This window comes from Python bivittatus, unplaced genomic scaffold, assembly GCF_059951505.1.
Source record: "Python bivittatus isolate LINGU-HERP-01145 unplaced genomic scaffold, Pbiv_v1 ctg000980_np1212, whole genome shotgun sequence".
NCBI lineage: Eukaryota > Metazoa > Chordata > Lepidosauria > Squamata > Pythonidae > Python > Python bivittatus.
The window spans coordinates 64991802-65011706 of NW_028277125.1; the positions used below are offsets into that span (position 1 = coordinate 64991802).

Here is a 19905-nt window from a genome sequence, read left to right on the forward strand (position 1 = left end):
TAAACTTTTCTGCTTCCAGGTCATTTGCAACTGCCAAATCTGGCTGGTGAGCATTTGCCAACTTTCAGTGCTTCATAATGAATTATCAGTCTTTTTTCATTCAGTCAATTGCTACTTGAAAAAAAGGTTAATTATCTTAAAAAAGAAAATGCTTTATAGGAATATTCTCTATTTCTCAGATCCCTCACTTCCTATATAAGCTCAGCTATATATGGTTGTAGCTTGCTGAAAATATTTAAATATTTTAATTAGCATTTCCTGGTTGTTCCTGTTGTTATTGTTTTTCATTCCCCACAATCAGGTGTAGAGATGGATAGATGTAATTCTTTCAGCAAAACTGCCAGAGAAGAAGAAATGAAATTTTGCACTGCAATAACTATTGTGGAATGTATTTTTACGTGCACCAGGATATGCAGTACTGTACCTCTGAGCATTACAGCATCCACAAGCCTAGATAATACTTAGGGACCCTATGCCCAGTTGAATTAAATTTAAAATGTAGCTGAAATTTAATCAAAGTCAAGACTTTGGTAAATCTCATGAGACCTAAGGAGATGTTGGTGTTCCCACACAAAGTTGTCTAAGGTTTTGGAATTATCTGGGAAGATCATACAAGATGTCAGGGATGATACTGTCAAAATCTTGTGAAATTCACATCATTTTTATTTAAGATAAAATAAGACAGCTTATTTTATTTAAGATAAAATAAGACCCACCCCTAAAAATGTTAATCCATGATGTACATAATATCACCTGTACCAATAAAAGAGAATATATATAGGTCAGGGTTGAACTGTGGAGTCCTTGGGGTTCTCTGAGCTTGGTTTTCTTGCAAACATTTCATTACCCAGCTAGGTAACATCTTCAGTGCTAGAGTGGAGTGGGGTTTGCTCTCTGTTTATATATGGTGGCTTGCCCTGCCAGTGTTGGTGGGGGTTTTGTTTTTGTTTTATTTTTTCTCTGGTAGTTCCTTGAGTAGGGTATTGTTGCCCTCAAAAGCCTAAAGAAGGACCAACCATCATCATCCTCCTCCCAGCAGACAAAAGTCAAACCACAGTTATTATGGATAAATCACAATACTTACAAAAAGCCAAACAATTATTACAGGACAAAGAAACCTACAGCCCAGTTAACACCAACCCAGTACAGAAACTAGACAACCTGATCAAGAAAACCCTTAATGACCTAACCAAGAAAAGCCATATCACAAAAGAACAGTGGTGGATGAAAAGCAGTGGACCCATCCTCCCATGTTTCTATGGATGACCAAAAATACACAAGCCCGACATACCTCTCCAACCAATTTTATCTTTACCAGGCGCTCCAACACACAGCATAATGAAAGAACTGACAAAAAAGCTTGGACATCTCACAGAGAACAGTGAATATTCTATCAACTCCTCACTACAGTGCCTCCAGAAAATCAAAGATGTACACATAGATGAAGATGAAATGATGGTCTCATTTGATGTCACAGCACTCTTCACGTCGATAAACCCAGAACTAGCGAAATAATCCATATCAGCAGTACTACACAACACACCCGACTTAACCAAATACACCCAGATTGAAATACCCAGAATCATGGACCTCATCAACCTCTGCCCCACCACCTATTTTCAGTTTGATGGACAAATATACCAACAAATCAGAGGCACATCCATGGGATCACCACTGTCAGGACTCATAGCAGAGATTGTAATGCAATGCCTAGAAACTATAGCACTTCCATGCATACAACCAAAAGTATGGATCCGGTATGTAGATGACACCTTTGTTATAATAAAAAAGGAATAACTAGAGAAGACACATGAAACTATCAACAACATCTTCAAAGGAATAAAATTCACCAGAGAAGAAGAAAACAACAACTCATTACCCTTCCTGGATATCCTCATCAGCAGAGGAAACAACAGCAAATTAGAAACTCAAGTCTATCGGAAAACAACTCACACCAACCAAGTACTCCATTACCAAAGTAACAACCCAACTTCCCACAAGAGGAGCTGTGTAAGAACATTATTCAAATGAGTGCAAATGCACAGCAGCAACCCAGAACAGCAGAAAAAGGAAACAGATCACCAAACAACTTCCAACAAAATGGATATCCACACGACTTTATCAAAAAGTGCCTGACCACTCAACCTACTACAACACAACCAACACAAGCTATGAAAAGGATCACACTGCCATACATCAGAAATGTCTCAGAAACAACCAACAGACTATTACAACCACATGGCATCTCTATAGCACACAAACCAACTAAAGCCCTCCAAAACATCTTAAGTAAACCAAAAGACCCAGTAGCCCAAGAAGAAAAAACAGGAGTCATCTACAACATACAGTAACATACTGTAACAGCCACTATGTAGGACAGAGAGGCAGAAGGCTAGCAGAGCACATCCATGAACACCAACTAGCAGTCAGAAGACATGATGAAAACTCCTTAATCTCACAACACATGGACAGACTTAACCACAGTTTCAACTGGGAAACTGTCAGCATCTTAGACCAAGCTAAATCCAAAAATGTGAGGGAATTCTTGGAAGCTTGGCATTCAGACACGGCAGCCATCAACAGGCACATAGAGATAAACAACATCTACATACTATTCAACAGAGGTAATAAAAAGGAAACAAAAGACCAGAATACCTCCTCATCAGCAATCATCACCCAGATAAGATGAGATTAACACCAAGATTATAACCAGACAATCAAGCAGTAAACAATACCCTAATCATGGAACTACTGGGGGGGGGGGGAACAACCACCCCCACCAACACTGGCAGGGCAAGCCACTATATATAAACAGAGAGCAAACCCCACTCCCTTCTAACACTGAAGATGCTACCTAGCCGGATAACAAAATGTTTGCAAGAAAACAACCAAGCTCAGAGAATCCCAAGGACTCTACAATATCACCAGTATTTCAGTTCAATTATGCATTCAGCTGAAGCTTACTAATCTACTTCCTTTTGACCAATATATACTACCCTATGTAACACCACTATCACTAATCCACAAGAAGATTTGATTATAAGCAGGCACAATATACGTGAATATTTTGAGCCCTAAAGAACATAGCTTTCCTGAAGCTCTGCATCTCATTCATCTGTTCCCCAATAATTTCACCCCCTCAAAAAAAAAAAAAAAAAAACACTTTCAACCTTCACATGGAGTTGACCTTTAATGGAACAAACAGGCTTTATTGTTGGATTAGCCCAAAAAACAACAATACAGAGAGCAAAAAAAAAAAAAAAAAAAGCTGATGAACTGCTCCGTGGTTTATTACCTTTAATAAATCATGAAGTCTAAATTTTAATTGCTCTTTTTGAGAACATTTTCCATTAATTTCAACATACATCAGATCCTCTCCTCCATGACAGACACAGACACTCCAATACTAAGAAGGGGGGCTTTAACTCCAGCTAATGATCTAATATCTTTTCTTACCAGACCCAAGAGCTTTCTCCTTGGTGAGGTTTAGTTCCTGCCTTCAGTGCTACAGGAGGGGAAATATAACAACAACACAGCTCAGGATCCGATATGCCTTTGCCATTTAGGAGATATGCAGTCTGTCACATTTGCTACCATTGTGTTTTCTTTTGTACAGGTTGCTGCTTAAATTTAACATCCACCTTGTTGTTAAATTGCTTTGGCAGCTGGGATGAGGAGAAAGTGTTATTTGGGGGGGGGGGGTGCAGGTATGCAGAAACCTTTAGAAAGGTACCCAGGTTCTGTGCTATTGTTATCTCTGTAGGGAAATTATGGTCTAAATCACTGTTTTTCAAATTTGGCAACTTTAAGATGTGTGGACTTCAACTCCCAGAATTCCTGGGAATTGAAGTCCACACATCTTAAAGTTGCCAAGTTTGAAAAACACTGGCCTAGATTTTCCCTCTGCCCATGTATTTTTGCATCACAGGAAAGAGCATTTACCTTAACCCATCCTTGTGTTAAGGATTATTCCATTATTGTTTTTATCTTTTGTATCTTATATGTACATAGCCTTTTTTGGCTATGTGGATTGCTTTTCATGATAGCTGGCCATGAAAAAACGCACTAGTCCCCTAAAGTAGATTAGTCAAAAACACTTGGATATGATGGTGTGAACTCCCATCTAAAAAAGCTTATGCCATATTAATTGTATTCTTTTAAGAAAAGCTAGGATACTTTGTTCTTTTCTGCTTCAGCAGACTAATACAGTTAACCCTTTGGAAATCAATAATCGGGCTGATTCTTTAAGATTTATTTAGAGCTCATGTTAAACTTTAGCTCCTTCTGCCCACCATTTTTTCTGCATCCCATTCTGTTCTTCAGAAAAAAATAATAATGTAATTCTTTACAGCTCAAACAATAAATAAGAATGAATACTTTTCTCCCCCACCCTACCCTTTTCTTTTTGGACAAGAGCTAATTTTGTCAACATATACATGCCCTTTCCTATCTTTCCTAGCTCAAACAGCACAGATTCTTCTTGTGCTGAAGCTTCTAAGAGAAGGTATAACAGCTACAATATGAGCTCCGGGAGATCCACTGTTGCACTGGTAAGCTTGCACAAAATGTTAGCAGAACTTCTTCTAGTTTTTCTAGTTAGATTGTGATTATTCCAATTCCTTTTTAAAGATTCTGCCTTATTTCTTTTTATCAACTATTCCCATTCATACAAGAGCATGGATTTTATCGCAGCTTCCCTGGGCCCTTCACAACTTCTCTTCCAGTAGACCATAGGAGATTTATGTCAGCTCCACCACCATAAGGAACTTAATCTCTAAGTAGCATGGCTCATGTATTATCTATGCTATCTAAAAGATGACATACTAATCTCCAAATCATCTTCAGTCTCCAAATCAAGAACTTGAAACATTCACTTACATGAATGGCCTTTTCTCATCAGACCAGTTACTATCCAAACAATATCTTATATATACACCCTTAATGTCTTGTGTTTTATTTTTTCAAGGAGTGGGAAACAATATAAAATCTATCCTTTCTATTTTTCTGAGAACAGAAATGTCCTGAGCAATAAAAACATTATAAATACAATATAAGATTTCAATATAATATTCTTGGGATGCCTGGCTATTAACAAGAATGCCTGATAATAATCTTGTCATACCTGGCTATGCATGGGTACAGTATGTGCATGCTCTGTCCATTAGCAGGTTAGTTTATAATGCATATAATCCACAATGGAAGGCTGTATTATCAGCAGCTAATCAATCAATAATGAATAGCAGCAAAATGATGACACCAATAGAAGCGAATATGTGTAGCTCAGGGTTGAACCGTGGAGTCCTTGGGGTTCTCTGAGCTTGGTTGTTTTCTTGCAAACGTTTCATTACCCAGCTAGGTAACATCTTCAGTGCTAGAATGGAATGGGGTTTGCTCTCTGTTTATATATAGTGGGTAGTTTATAAATAGATAGTACCTAGCCAGGTAATGAAACATTTGCAAGAAAACAACCAAGCTCAGAGAACCCCAAGGACTCCACAAAATGATGACAACTTTGTATGAGATAACTGAAAAGCTATTATGCAACATGTCTGGCATGTATCAACCTTGCTAACTAGCAAGGAAAGAATCTGTTTTCCCAACCGTGAAACCCTTTATGATGCTTTATGATGGAATTCTCACATCTCAGTGTGTACTACTTCTCTATGAAAATTGGATTAGCACAATATTGCTTATAATTAAGAAAAAACCCTATAAAAATAAAGCAAGGCAATTACAATTTGCTTATTGTTTAGTATCCTTTTTTTTTAATTTAGCAAGAGGAAAATTAACCTCTATTTTTTTTAAAAAAAATAAGGTGGTTTCTATGGATTATTTATGTAATTATCTTTATTCAGAGGCTTTTTAATTGGGATTCATGGAAATCATTATGCTTTGGGCACCAAAGTAATATAAATAAAAGCTCACGCATATCTATTGAATGTTGCATGTTCTGCTCCTTTCCAGGCATAAACACAGAAATGGCATATAAAGAAGCAATTTCTGCTTGTATTTCTATGTAATTTACCTGAAATATGCAGATTTATGGAATTGATCTCATGCATATTGTGCTATGTAAGTTAGCTTTAACGAACTGATGGATCAATTAGCCATCCATGTTAATAACTCCCTACCAAGCTCTTGAATTGGAAAAAGAAACATTTGGTGGAAATATTATACTGAAAATTAGCTCAGCATTTGATCTTGAGATTTTTTTTTTTTAATGGCAAACTAAGACATTCAACAGTACCATGTTAAAACAGCTTATGCTACAACAGCCACATGAGGATTGTATTACACTTGCTCCAAGTTCATAACTCATAACCACATCACATGCATATTGATGCATGCACTGTATGTAGGGAGGAAAGAATGGGAAGGAGGGGAGGAAAAGTAATTTTAATGCCCCAATCTATTTTGAAGCAAACCAAATTGAATATGGAAGCTGAAGATGTATGATTTGTCAAAACTATCAAATGGAGGTCAGGATGATGAAAAGTATTCCTTTCCATGGTGTGGCTTGAACCAAGAATGGACCATGTTTTGGTAGCCAGTGATGTGGGGAAGAGAGGGATTTCATGGGAGGTGATAATGTAAAATAGATAGGGGCTTGTTGATGAACTAACTTGATATGAGGTTTTCAATTTCCTTTTCTGTCTTGGGAGCATTCTGTCTTTTTTTTTTATTTATTTAAAAATCCTGTTAAGCTTCCAGTCATTTTCATGAGATTTCAGCCTGAAGGTGGCATGAAACTGTAACAGTGATCACAATCATGATCACAAGAGAAGGAGAAGGAGAAGGAGAAGGAGAAGGAGAAGGAGAAGGAGAAGGAGAAGGAGAAGGAGAAGGAGAAGGAGGATTGGAGAAGAATCTGAAACTGCAAGTGGCCACAGTTCCTAGGTTCAATGAATATCAAGTGCCTTCCAAATGTTATTTGTACATTACAAAGAGAAAACAAGCAGTGTACTCATGAAAAACATGTAAGGAACTACTATTCCCTTACAAAATAAATATGAGGCAGCAGTATGATATGACTATAAAAAGACAAATGCATTAACATGTAGTTTCCAAATCATGGTGACATTAAGAAATAGACAGAAAGATATGGGACTTCCTATTTGGCAATATGGTTTCCTATGTCATTCCAATAAGTGCCATTTTGTTTCTTGCTACCACCTGGAGGTATGTACATTTGTTATCAACAATTGTATGTGAGATAGCTCAATAGTGGTTGTTATTGCTAATAGATCATGGGAAGGAAGGTGTATAATTTTTACATTCAAGGAGGAGGTTATCAAATTAGCCAGGGCTGCTTTAGGCCTCCCTTCCATATGACACTTAGTAGCCTTCAAGGAAAAGGTCTGGAACCCAGAGAATTCCACCTCCTTCAAAGCCCATGATTCCCAAAGCAGTAGAATATCAAACAGCCTGATATAATCCCTAAATCTACTGTCTGAGCATTTAGTATCCCATCTGGCAGTATTCCCACTCAGAAGGCTCAAAGATGAATTATTAAAGGCTGCAGGTTTACATTTTTGAGGTTCAGTTAGTCCATCCTTTTTATTGCATTTAATTCTCCTTTGTCATAAATATAAACAGTTTCATTGCTCCAGCATTATTACTGTCATCTCTGGCTGCCTCTCTGTAGCAGATATAACTTCACCCAACTCCAAAGGGTCTAAAAATCTCCTTTGTTGCTACCCCTCAGTTGACACTGGATTAACTATGGACCAAACAAAATCAAATTCTCTTGTTGGGGGGAGATGTCTGGGGAATATCCTACATGACTCCTGTAGATCCAGCATCCTCCTCCTGTTGGATGGAATCGTTTTTATATGTACTTGCCAGGAGTGAGTCCAGCTTCTGTTTGAACATATTCAGTGAAAGGAAGTTCACCACCTCTTTAGGTAATTGGTTTCAACATCAAATTACTTTTACTTTAATCAAAACTTGCTTTCAACTGGATTCCTGAATAAAGTTGAATTCAATGGCCTTTCTTCTCTACAATTCTAAGTTTTTAGAACCACTCTGAACAACTTGGATGATGGTGCCATCTCATATTGCACATTGGGAACAATATGGTAGATACTGCATGCACATTAAATTTTTCCTCTGTGGAAAATACTTTCTAAGTGGAAGGATATTCTGATGTATCAAATATACATACCACAGTTTTACACGCTCTGGAGAGAATACATAGTTGAGATTATTGTCACTGAAATGCTTGCCTATAGACAAGTTCTAGTGCTAGCATCATTGTGAAGGAATTCATACAGTTCAGATGTTATTTATTTATAACTAACCTGGATTAGGTTGAGGTGCTAGTACCACTGCAGGAAACGGCCTGGGGGCAGTAGCTGGCCTAGATACTGCCACAGCTACTTGATTTGTTGTAGCAAGTGGCTTTTCATGTCCTTGGTAGACTCGTAATTCCTTGGGATGTATCCATGTCGAATCAAGAGCAAATGTGTTGTTCAAATAGATCTGCACAGAATAGAAGGAGAAAATGTATCCATACATAAATTTATGCATACATGTAAATAAAAATCAACTGACTGCTAACCTGCATTTCATTGATTTCAACAGGATTTCTGAAAACATATCTAATTCAATCCATTAAAAAAAAAAAAAACAGTTCTCCAATTATTCAGAAATACTTTTTAGTTGATCAAAACCGCAACTTCTCTTGCACAAAGATTTTGCTCAGACATTCTTCCAAGCTATTGTGGGCACATTTCTAGTCTGTTCTATGCTAATGTTGGAACTGTGGTTGATAAAGGGGAAAGAGACATATCAAAGATGTGTTGGGGTGAGATAGCCTGTGGAGGGTTTTAGAAGACCACCAGTCTTCCCAATCCCTGGAAATGTTTTCAGATGAGAAGCAAACCTAGTTCAGTCTGGAAACAAACAAGCAAAATGTTTTTCCTCCCTCATGGCCAGAGGGGTCTGCAAGATTGAAGGCTTTCATCAAAATGACAAAAGCAGTGTCGCACTGTTGTACATGTCCGATGACACACATACAAAAGGGACAGAGTTTTTTGTTGCAACAATGCAGTGCTGCTTTTGTCACTTGTCTGCAGACACCTGTTTCTGAGTTCTTCATTTTGGAATCTTCATGGCTTTCAACATTAGAACACCTCTCCATTATCCATAACAAATAAGATTGTTCTACAAAAGTGTTTTTTAATCAGCTGAGCTAACTGAAAGACCGATTAAATTTTGCAAATTTAGTTTTTAACTTCGGTTAATGTAAGCAAGTATTAAAACTATTTGGCTACAGTTTGCTCTATTAAAAACAAATGGGGGGGGATTGTTGTTAATGTACATGTACTGATTTACATTAATATATTAATGCTGGATCCTAAATGACTCTTAATTTCAGGCTTTGAGACAAATGCCAGTTTCTGTCTCTCAAATGGAACAGAGCAAACTCTTTTTGAAATCAAGAAGTCATATATATGAGATCAGAATCTGATGTTCAAAGAAAACAAAGTCCATTAAGCATATACAAATTCTCAAACACATTTAAAGCTGTGATTTCATCCTTCAGAACATTTCCTTTTAATAAGAATCAATCTCTCTCTCTCTCTCCCCCCCCCCAGACTTTCTTCAAGGTCTAACATAGTAACTTGCAACACATAAAATATTCTTGATAAATCTACATAAGATAAAAAGATGTCAAAATATGTAAGTAGTCTTGATGCTGGTCACATGAAACTTTACCACCTATTGGCTGCTGGAAAGTACTTTATGGAGATACAGTATCAGAAATAGGTTGGCAAAATGATGGGTCCCTCTAATAGCTATAGATAATAATTACCCAAAAGCATCCTAAAGCATTATGTTTTGTATCCAGACTACACACACATATCTTAATTGACTTAGACTGCTGGACAACATTGCCATTACATTTTATTTCTTTAGTTGACTCCCAGATTCAGTTGGGGATGAAGTTGTTCTAGTTTGATATATTCTAATTAAATATATCAGATGTTCAGAAACTATTTTGGCCCATGTGTACCAGTTCAGTTATGGTTCATACGAAGAATTTAAATATAGTGCTCACTACAATGATATTTTTTCCAGAAGAATGGATTAAGTGAACACATCTAAAATTGTCACTGCTACATATCTTCAAGTATTAAGAAGCCTTTGGATTGATGCATTGATCACCTTTTTTTCTGGAATCAAGCTGGAAACATCTTCTTACAGTGTTGAAGTTGGTAAAAGGCGCTAGCAAACCATTTCCATATTATGGCCAAGAAAACTGCATGATTGTATCCATGTAGTCAATCCCAGTCAAGCTTGATTCAAAAGCATTTTTATTTTATTGTGCACAATTTACTAGGCACATCAAAGGACTAGAATCCTTACACTGATGATCACATACTGGCAGGCCCTCCTTAATACTTGCTTAGATGCTATTATTTCTTAGCCTCAGTCCAATAGTCTAGGATGGCTCACTGATGTTTCTATTACCTGATCTAAGAAATTTTGCTTCCAGTTACATACTGATTATGTACCTTGCAGTGGATACTTAATTTTTTTTTTTTTAACCACTAAGAAGTAACCACACCCTGGTCACTCCAGAAGTAGACTTCCCTGTCCAAACTGTAAAAGGATGAAACTTTTTTAGCCCAGAAGCAGCACTACAGCAAGCAGTCAGAAGCAGAGTAAAATCAGAAGTCAAATTAATTTAAAGTTTAACAGTTAATTTATTGAAATACAGCTAATAGGATTAATCATCATGTAAAATAATATTTATGCCCCTTCAATCTCATTAAACTTTATTATTCATTATTAACTTTTAGAGAGGGGATTTGGGAGGCCACTCGCAAGGCTTTCAGAACCACATGCATCCTTGTTCTTGCAGATCATGTTCCCTCTTGCAGCTGAAAGTTCTCCAGTTTCTACATTGCCTGAGCTGAGGGTTTCTTTGAGTGTCCTGGGCCATACAGATGTTGCTTCATCTTTCTTTGGACTCTATTGCTGCAATGCTACTAAATAGTTGCACTGGCCCATTCCAGCAGAAATATGCTGTTGATGATGTTGCTGCTGCTGCTATACATGTCTTTAAGATCAAAGGTTAGAACAGGCCAAGTCAGCAACATCTTTCAGCCTTTGACAATCACTCACAAAGCTTGGTGGAGAACTGCAACCTGTGAGTGGACAAAATGGCATCTTTTCTTCTTTTCTCCCTGAAAAAGGACATATATCTTTACAATCTTCAGCAATTCTTCCTGCCTTAAAGTAGAAGCAGGCCTCTAGTCCACTTCCTAGCCCTAACCACATGAAAGGTCAAGGGGGAAAAAAAGGCTAGATAAACTCAAAATATATTAATCTTTTCAGATTGTTTGTTGGTTTGGTTTTGCTTTTAATTTTAATTTATAGCTGTAGTTTTATTCTGGTTCTGTTTAAACAAAGACTTTCAAATCACTATTTTGTGCTAAAGTAAATAAAATGAAGATTTGGCCCATTTGTTAAAATTCAGATCTTTGTTCCATTTGGCTCTCTGGTCAACATTAGAATGTTTAATTTATTATCATTAATCGATGCAGTTGTAAATTTGCAAGCCAGCTTACAAGTTTAATACTGAATGTCAGAGTTATTGCTGTTTTAATACTATATGACTGTATTTTAAATATTGTATGTATAGAAGACCTTTATATTGCACCATTAAAGCAGATTGAGGTTATCTGTAATTTTTCAGAAATTGCCACTTCCAAAATCTTAATATATAGCTTCTACAATAGTAGAAGTAGACATACCTTGCAGTTTGGTAACCTCTTTTCTATCCAACTTTTTCCAGAATGTGGTAGAGCAGTGGTTGTGTATACATGAGGAAAAAGAGGAACAAACTCCACATTTGAGGAAGGTGAAAATCCAATTACTGGAGAGTGAGCTCCAAACATCCACTAAAATAAAATTTTAGAAAAGTTAGAATTCTGTATATTAAATCAATCTCTATAGCTCTTGCAAGTTTTTCATTTTTTAGACATTTATTTATATTGCAAGATTATTTGAAAACACATACTGTGTAATTCCATGTGTATTTTAGTGTTTCCTTCAGAACAAGAAAATCTTAATTATTAAAACCTATGGTTTATGGAAATGAATTATTACTGCTTACTTATATAACAATGGGATAGTGCAGAACTTATGATAAAACATGGCAGTTGACCAGACTTCTGCATCATATGCAACATTTTTGTAATATTACATTTGGCAAATGTAGCAGACCAAGAGGACTATCTGAAATCTGACTAAAGCAGCAGAGATATGTATCTATTTTCACCCTTTATTCAGGTGCAGGTGAAAATCCCATTCATGGACAGTCGCTCATTTAATTAGAGATGTGAAGAACTGGAAAAATTATAAAGCGGGTTGGGGGTGGGTGGGTAGGAAGATTAGAAAAGTAAAATGTGGAAAATAGAAAATAGGGGTCAGAAAAAATATCTTTAATTTGGAGGGGTTTCATATGCCTGATTTGAATGTATCCCTTAACACCATTTCACTGTAAGCCACAGCCACCTGTGTATTGCACAACACCTTTACTTGGTTGCACAACAGATCAACCAGAATTATGTGCCATGAATATAGCTCTACTGTTCCAAATATAGCCATGAAAAGATGTAGGGCTTCATTGGTTTGATGGATCATGATGAGCTACAGGTTATGTCCCTGCAGTTGTTATATGTAGCAATGGTTGCTTCATATTCTAAACTATTCTTCCTGTGAAACTCCTATGATGAGTTTTTCAGAAAGCAATCCAATATTTCTGAAAACCAAGCCAATGACAGTAGCATAAACATACTGTTACATGAATAAAAACATTTAAGTAAGCTAATAAACAGACAGCAAAGAAAGTGTTTTTCATAGACAATGACAAAAGAAAAGCTTTTTATGATTAAAATTTTCATATGACCACTCTTTAACCTTGCAGTATTGTGAACAGATATATTTAAACAATCAAAGTGCTTGTTTGTTTCAATACAATTACTTTTTTAATTCTTAATTTTTTTTAAAAAAGCCTTCACTCACTACTAAGCTTCATTTCTACACTATATTAAGTGCCAGCATACAGTATGTTTCTAGCTGTTTTACTGAAAAGCCAAAAATGATCCAGCAAATTTAGACTGCATAATGTTTAACTGAAATAGCATCAAATCTGTATCTGAGGCATTACAAATAATAATTCCACAATTAGCATAGGTGAAGAAATCTAATGTAGAAATTAAATTTGAAAGATAAATCTGAAACTTATCACCTACAGCTATTTCAACATTTGCTTTACAGTCCTGATAAATAATTGAAGAATTCATTCAAGAAGTGCTAATGAGATGTATTGGTTAAATTAATATTTGATCAAGATTAGTTAATGTCTGCTAGTGAACACTACAAACATCACATCAGAAGCTACTGGATTTATTTGTGGATGGCAGTATTTTTCTTTATAGGTCTGGCCAACATTGTTTCAACCAACTCAAAAGCAGTGGAAAGAGGGTTGCCCTTAATGAGGAGATTCATAAGTAACCACCCACACTCTTCCATTATTAAAATAAATATTTTGCAGATTTCTAAACATGAAGGGAAGCACAAGTTTCCAGTCACTAAATACCTCTAGTGGCAGCATCCTGATATAACAGCTTTGGAGAGGTAGTTATGTTGCAACCCATCTTCTTTTAAATCAGCTCTGTTCTGAAAAATCCTTAAGAACTGGGGAAAATTATGTAAATTGTGTTGCTTTTTCAAAATGCATTCAATGAACACAACAGCAAAACCAATATATTAAAGACATAATACAGGGTTTGTTAAGCTGATGGCCAAGAATTTTTTAAATGAAATATTAAAATAATCTTCCCCTTGCTTTTATTTAGATGAGTTTAACACAATATTCCAGTTTATATTGATGGGGAAATAAATACTTCACTATGGATTTTAAGAGACCCTGGAGATGATTAGCCACTTTGTGATCAGGAATTCATCTGCAGTAGGCTGGTTCATGTCACTTAGTTCTTTCAGTGGGGATTGCTATAGTAAACATTTCCAAATTCTGTTGCTTAGTGTAAAATGTATCCTTCCTGCTCTTCATACAAGTAAAATGGTATCAGCAAGAGCTTGTGTTTAAAGGAGCAGATCCTACTCAGTAGGAAGTCGGTAGAACTACATTATTGCAAATTAGCAGCAAATAGCCCTTAACTGTCAGAAGACTGCAATCTTGTTATGAAGGCAGTATGTTTTGTACACATGCATGGGCAACAAGCTCGAAAATGTGCACTGTTTATATGGTTTAAGAGTGGAGATTACAAGCTCAGCATTAGCAATAAATTCTTATTAATAGTTAATGTAGTCTGTTCTCTGCCCTTCTCCCGCTCCAGGTTTTTTAAGTCTTAAGGCACAGCTCCGCCGAAGCAGAGACTCACGTCCGCAAGCAGAGAAAATCAAGCAGACAACTTCAGCACCACGGCTCTTCGGACAGCGACTGAAGTTGCTTCCCACGTTATTTATTTCCTAGGCATCCTAAGGATATCTTCAACATTTTTTTCCCATTGCCGTGGCTTCTTCTTCTTTTCTTTTCTTTTCTTTTCTTTTCTTCTTCTTTTTCTTTTAAAGACTATACGGTAGGGGGGGAAAAAGACCGGCGTAGACTGTGAAGGAAGTCAAGAAGTGCTCAACCATCAAAACCTTCATCAAAGCAACCAGAAAACTGGAGCGGCGGAGTGACGACTGCTGTGGTTAAGGGGCGCAGGGAGGGAGGGAGAGTGGGAGGAAAAGTCGCTTTCCTTACCTGTCCATTCAGAAATGGAAGCTGGTGAACGGTTGAGTGGTGCTCCGATGCCATCAAAGGCACAAAAGGATCGCAGGGAAGTTGCCAGCTCGAAACCCCCTGGATCAGCGGGGCCGGCGGCGGGGGAGGTGGGGGAGGAGGAGGAGGCGAGGAGAGCAGCAGCGGAGGAGGGGGGGGCACTACCCCGGCAGCGCCTCCGATCCGAAAAAGCCCAGACGCGCTCGGGACCACCCAAATCCAGGGAGGCGCTGGGGGTTCCGCATTCCCGGGCCACAGGAGAGGCTGCTGCCGCTTGGCTCTAAGCACTGGGCGCATTCTACATCTTACAGTACGATCCCACCGCTCGCAGGGGGGCGCCTCCAGCGAAGGCAAGCAGCGGCAACAGCCCAGGCGCAGGGTAGGATCCGAGGCGGCTGTGGCAAGGTGACGATGCCCATCAGTGCCCCCGCTCTGGAAGGATGCTGAGAGCGGCGGCGGCGGCGGCGGCGGCTGCGGCGGCGGCGGCAGCTGAGGAGCCGGCGAGCTCCACTTCGTTCTGTGGCGCTGGTCGGAGCTCCTCCCCTTTCGCAGCCCCTCCTGCCTTGGCCACACCCCCGCTGCTGCTGCCGCTGCAGGAAGCCCAAAACTAGAGAAGAGTCGCAGCCCTGCTGCAATTGCCTGGGTGACGACGGTCCCTCCTCGAACTTCTTTCCCTCTCCAGCCCGGCGCGGCCGGCCGGAGCCTTTTGCCTTCGGCCCAGGCAGAAGGCGACGGAACGCCCCGCTCAAAGGGCTCGCAAGGAAACGGGAGGGAGGGAGAGGAGGGAAGAGGAAGGACGGCGGGGTGGGGGAGGAACGGGTCGGTGCGGGAGAGAGAAAGAAGGACAAAAGATGGAGGGAGAAAAAAGGAAAGGAAGGTGTGCGAAGATGGAAGGCAGGGGCCGCGGCTGATAAAAGGGAAAGTATTGAGGTAGCAAACGAGCCAGAGAGAGGGAGAAAACGAGGAGATACAAGCAAAGAAGAGAGAGATGCAAGCTTAAGTCACCCAGAAGTCTCCAGAGCACGTGCAGAGTATATCATCGCGTCCTACATCTCGCTCTCATATTCCTGGGAAGGACTTACAAGGAGATACTAACATTTCCACCTCGTTTCTTTAAAAAAAAAAAGTCTCAAGAAGGAGTGGGGGAAGGCAAAAACGTGAAGGGCAAAAGAAAGAGTAGATGGGCAACAGGATAACAGCAGAAGGCAATTGAAGCGGGGGGGGGGGGAAGGAACAAACAAAAGTTTACACTTGTGAAACACATGTGACAGTGAAGACCAAGAGGATCCTATCTGAGTTGAGTCTAACACAGCTGTAAACATATTTCTTGGAACAACTTGAGAAGAAGCAGAAGAAACAGAAAAGAGCATCCATGTTCCCAGTAGACAGGCCAATAAGGACTCCATGCATTTCTTTCACACCAAACTGCCCACTTCAAAAGTCACTTTGTTTACAGAAGAGAGAGGTGGTGGGAGAGACAATGGGGCCATCCAGCTTCCTGTGGGAAGATGAATGAAGTTCCTATTCCATGAACATACCCAATGTATACAAATATTTTGCCACTACTCTATACCACTGGAAGCATCTACTGATTCTAGTGCCTTCCATTTCCAATAGAAGAGGCAGAAAATAGCATATCACATAATACTTATTTACTTATTAAGATATTCCTGTTACTACCCCCACCACTCTTCATCCATGAAGGATCTCTGAGGCATGCATCTCTAATTTCTTTGCATTTCACTGCATCTTCTGCCCTATGGAAAAAGTTGTCCAGCCTTGTCACCTCAGTTTTCAACTTATTTCTGTGGGGAAAAAAAGAACAACTCTTTTAAATGGGCCTTACTTACTCATGTAGTTTCTGGCACAGTCAGCTGGAGGCTTTCCCCACCAAGCCTCATGGAACAGGAGCCCATTGGTGCTTCAACTCTCTTTGTATAGAACTTCAAAACACTTTGTTCCCAGTCCAGAATTCTTCCTTTATTCACTCTGAATGCCCAAGAACACCATTTATTAAAAATGTGAACATTTTCAGATCTGTTTGCTTCATATTCCCATAAAAAGCATGCCTCATCCACCCTCTCCCCTATGTAGTATGTGAGAGTAATAATATACATTATGGCATTTTATTGCACATAAAATGTTTCTGGGACAGTCAGTTGAATTTCCAGATGCACATCAGTGAATCACAATGTAGGCTTAACCCACATTCTTGGCATCAGCATGGGCAGGCAGTGCAAAAAAAATGCGTCTTCTAACCTTACATTGGGCTGAAAAGTTTCTCTGCTATTAGCTGAAGTATCTAATTCAGCACAACACTTATTCATTTATTTATTTATTGTTTATTTATTTGTTCATTCAATTTATATAGCTACCCATCTCACATTCATGAGTCTGGGTGGCTTACAATTAAAACATGAACAGTACCAAAAAAAAAAAAAAGGAAAGAAAGAAAGAAAGAAAGAAAGAAAGAAAGAAAGAAAGAAAGAAAGAAAGAAAGAAAGCAGCCACATAAACAATACAAACATTAAAAACAATTAAACAAAAGCCATACAGTACAATCACTGGGAATGCATAGCCATTCAAAAACAGTACAACCATTTTATGGGTTCCACGCCACTCTCTGATCCCCAGACCAGATGGCAAGGCTGGTCTTCAGGCCTTTTGGAAGGCCATCAAGGTCAGGGTTAGCCTGACCTTGGGGAGAATGATGTTCCATAGGGCTGGTGCAGCAGCAGAAACCTTCCTCCTGGGTCCCACCAGATGACGCTCTCTAGTGGACAGAACCGGCAACAAGCCTCTTCTGCTGGACTTGGTAGGATGGATGGATGTCACTGGGGAGAGGTGGTCCCTCAAATAACCTGGCCTTATGCCGTATAGGGCTTTATAGGTTATCACCAGCACCTTGAATTCGACCCGGAAGTAAATTAAATGCTTAATAAGTTTACGATTATGTTTTCAAATTCATTAGGCTTATTTTCTTGGTCTCATTACTTTTGTGAAATTTATTTATTTATTTATTTATTTATTTATTTATTTACTAATATATGTAATCTATTCAAAAAGCTTTAATATGTAATGAAGATATAGAAGTGTTATATCAATGGACAGTGCACACACATTTAAAGTCCAAGTGCTAAAACAGAGTAAACTTACAATCTTGCTATAGTGTTCGTACTCCATAATTAAACCCAGTTAAAATAGTCTTATAACTGATGAAAAAAGCTGAGGTTGCTTGAAGTGATAGAAGTGTAGTGCTGCAATTGCATTCAGAAAGGAAGTTATTAGAATAACAAGATGCTTGGCCAAGCAGTGTATCTTCTCATTATTCCACTCATGTCACATCCACCCTTTCCTGTAATAGCAATAAGCATCAGGTGATCATGTGTCTACCAGCCACAATGTTGCAAAATGGGTCACATAATGGGGTGAAAAGAGTGGAAATAACATCTTTATAAGACTTTTATGCAATAGGTGTTCTTCACTCTTCATAAGGTCAGATACTAGATCAGATTGATGTATTCAGTTTCTTTATCATTCCCATTTTGATTAGCTCTCATTTTGGTCTGTATCACACTCTCTCCCCTTTTTTCCCTTGTTATTTCTTTCATCTTCACTCTTACTCTTCACTTACTGCTCTGATATTTATTTTCTAAATACAAATCATCATATGTAAAAGAAAGAAAGAAAGAAAGAAAGAAAGAAAGAAAGAAAGAAAGAAAGAAAGAAAGAAAGAAAGAAGGAAGGAAGGAAGGAAGGAAGGAAGGAAGGAAGGAAGGAAGGAAGGAAGGAAGGAAGGAAGGAAGGAGGATCCTATACCTCCCTCCCTCCCCCCCTCCCTCCCTCCCCCCTGCCAGCCTGCCCACAAAGCATGGTGGAATTTTTGAACTTATCTAGGGAAAAAAGGTTAGAAAAGTTTGGAGCATAAAAAAGGAAACCTCTTCAACGTGCTAACATACAATACAGGGATACATTGAGATAATCTGGTTGTCATCATCACATATATTCCTCCCAGAATGTTAAATCAGACTAACTGAGCTTCCAAAAAGAGCCTTTGGCAGGAAGAGCCTCACAAAATATAACTTCTTGTCATGGACAGCCTAGGAGACTGATCCCAATTCCCTTTATTATCAAAATAATAGGTTTTATGGGGAAATACAGAAAGTGAAGTAGATAAAAGCAAGGTACTTCCATTTCAAGTTGGAACAGGGATTTTGGTCCTCTTTGCTCACTTATCGTTTCCCAACTTGGAATAGATGAACTGGGCTAAGATAAATTACAAGCTTCTCCTGACTTAATGTTTCTGGCATTTTTTATTATGACTAAATCCTTGCTGAATTTTTGATTCTACTGTAAATTATTTTTCCAACCTTGGGAGGAAAGTTCGGTTAAAAGAACCAATTGTCTTTGAACATACTTTTTAATTTTATTTTATGCTTACCACAAATTATTTTACTTCAGAATTTTTTATTCTCCCAATGACTCTGTTTGTCAATAATATCCACTTGGTCATACAAATATAATTCACATTTCACATTTTTTTCATTACAAAGGTCAAAGTCAAGATGGCAGCTACTGTATGTGACACACATAAAAAAGGGTGCAGCTTTGATTGTGCTATCATGGCTGCCATCTGGCCTTATTGACTATACCCCGTGGACACCCCTGTTAAAAAATCTACTTATGGCAAGGGAAGGAACAGGGAAAGAAAAGATGAAGGGGTGGGCTGACTGCTATGTAGATTTGCAGCCAATAAACTCTATCAACACAAGAAAAATGCATTACTCAAACAACTTATAAACACATCCTTTTGATGAAGTGGCATTCCTTAACCTGCCAGCCCAATCAAACTTGCTTGATACATATATTCTGAAGGACTTCAGCAAATATGCATTAAGGGGCAATGTAGTGTCTACAAAATAACAATATGTCTTTGGAGGCTTCCCTTGGTGCCTGCATAACTCCCTGCCCCACTGGATTTTATTTTTCTTAAATATTATTTTAAATTTTAAAAAATAGAAAGTTGTTTCAATTATATGCCTGTTGGCAGGGATTAGTTTAACACCTTGGAAATGATAATCCTATAGAGGTGAATATGTGTA

General features: G+C 38.4%; 1 protein-coding gene across 1 annotated transcript in view; it reads right to left on the minus strand.

The window, feature by feature from the left end:
* The window catches only part of TCERG1L (transcription elongation regulator 1 like), a 187495-nt gene extending 172395 nt beyond the window's left edge, over positions 1-15100 (minus strand). The window contains exons 1-3 of the mRNA XM_088131949.1: positions 14786-15100; positions 11766-11912; positions 8301-8481 (exon numbers count right to left, since the gene is read on the minus strand). Of these exons, the coding sequence (XP_087988075.1) occupies positions 8301-8481; positions 11766-11912; positions 14786-15100 (643 nt within the window). The remainder of the gene's footprint in view (positions 1-8300; positions 8482-11765; positions 11913-14785) is intronic.
* Positions 15101-19905: the final 4805 nt, after the last annotated feature.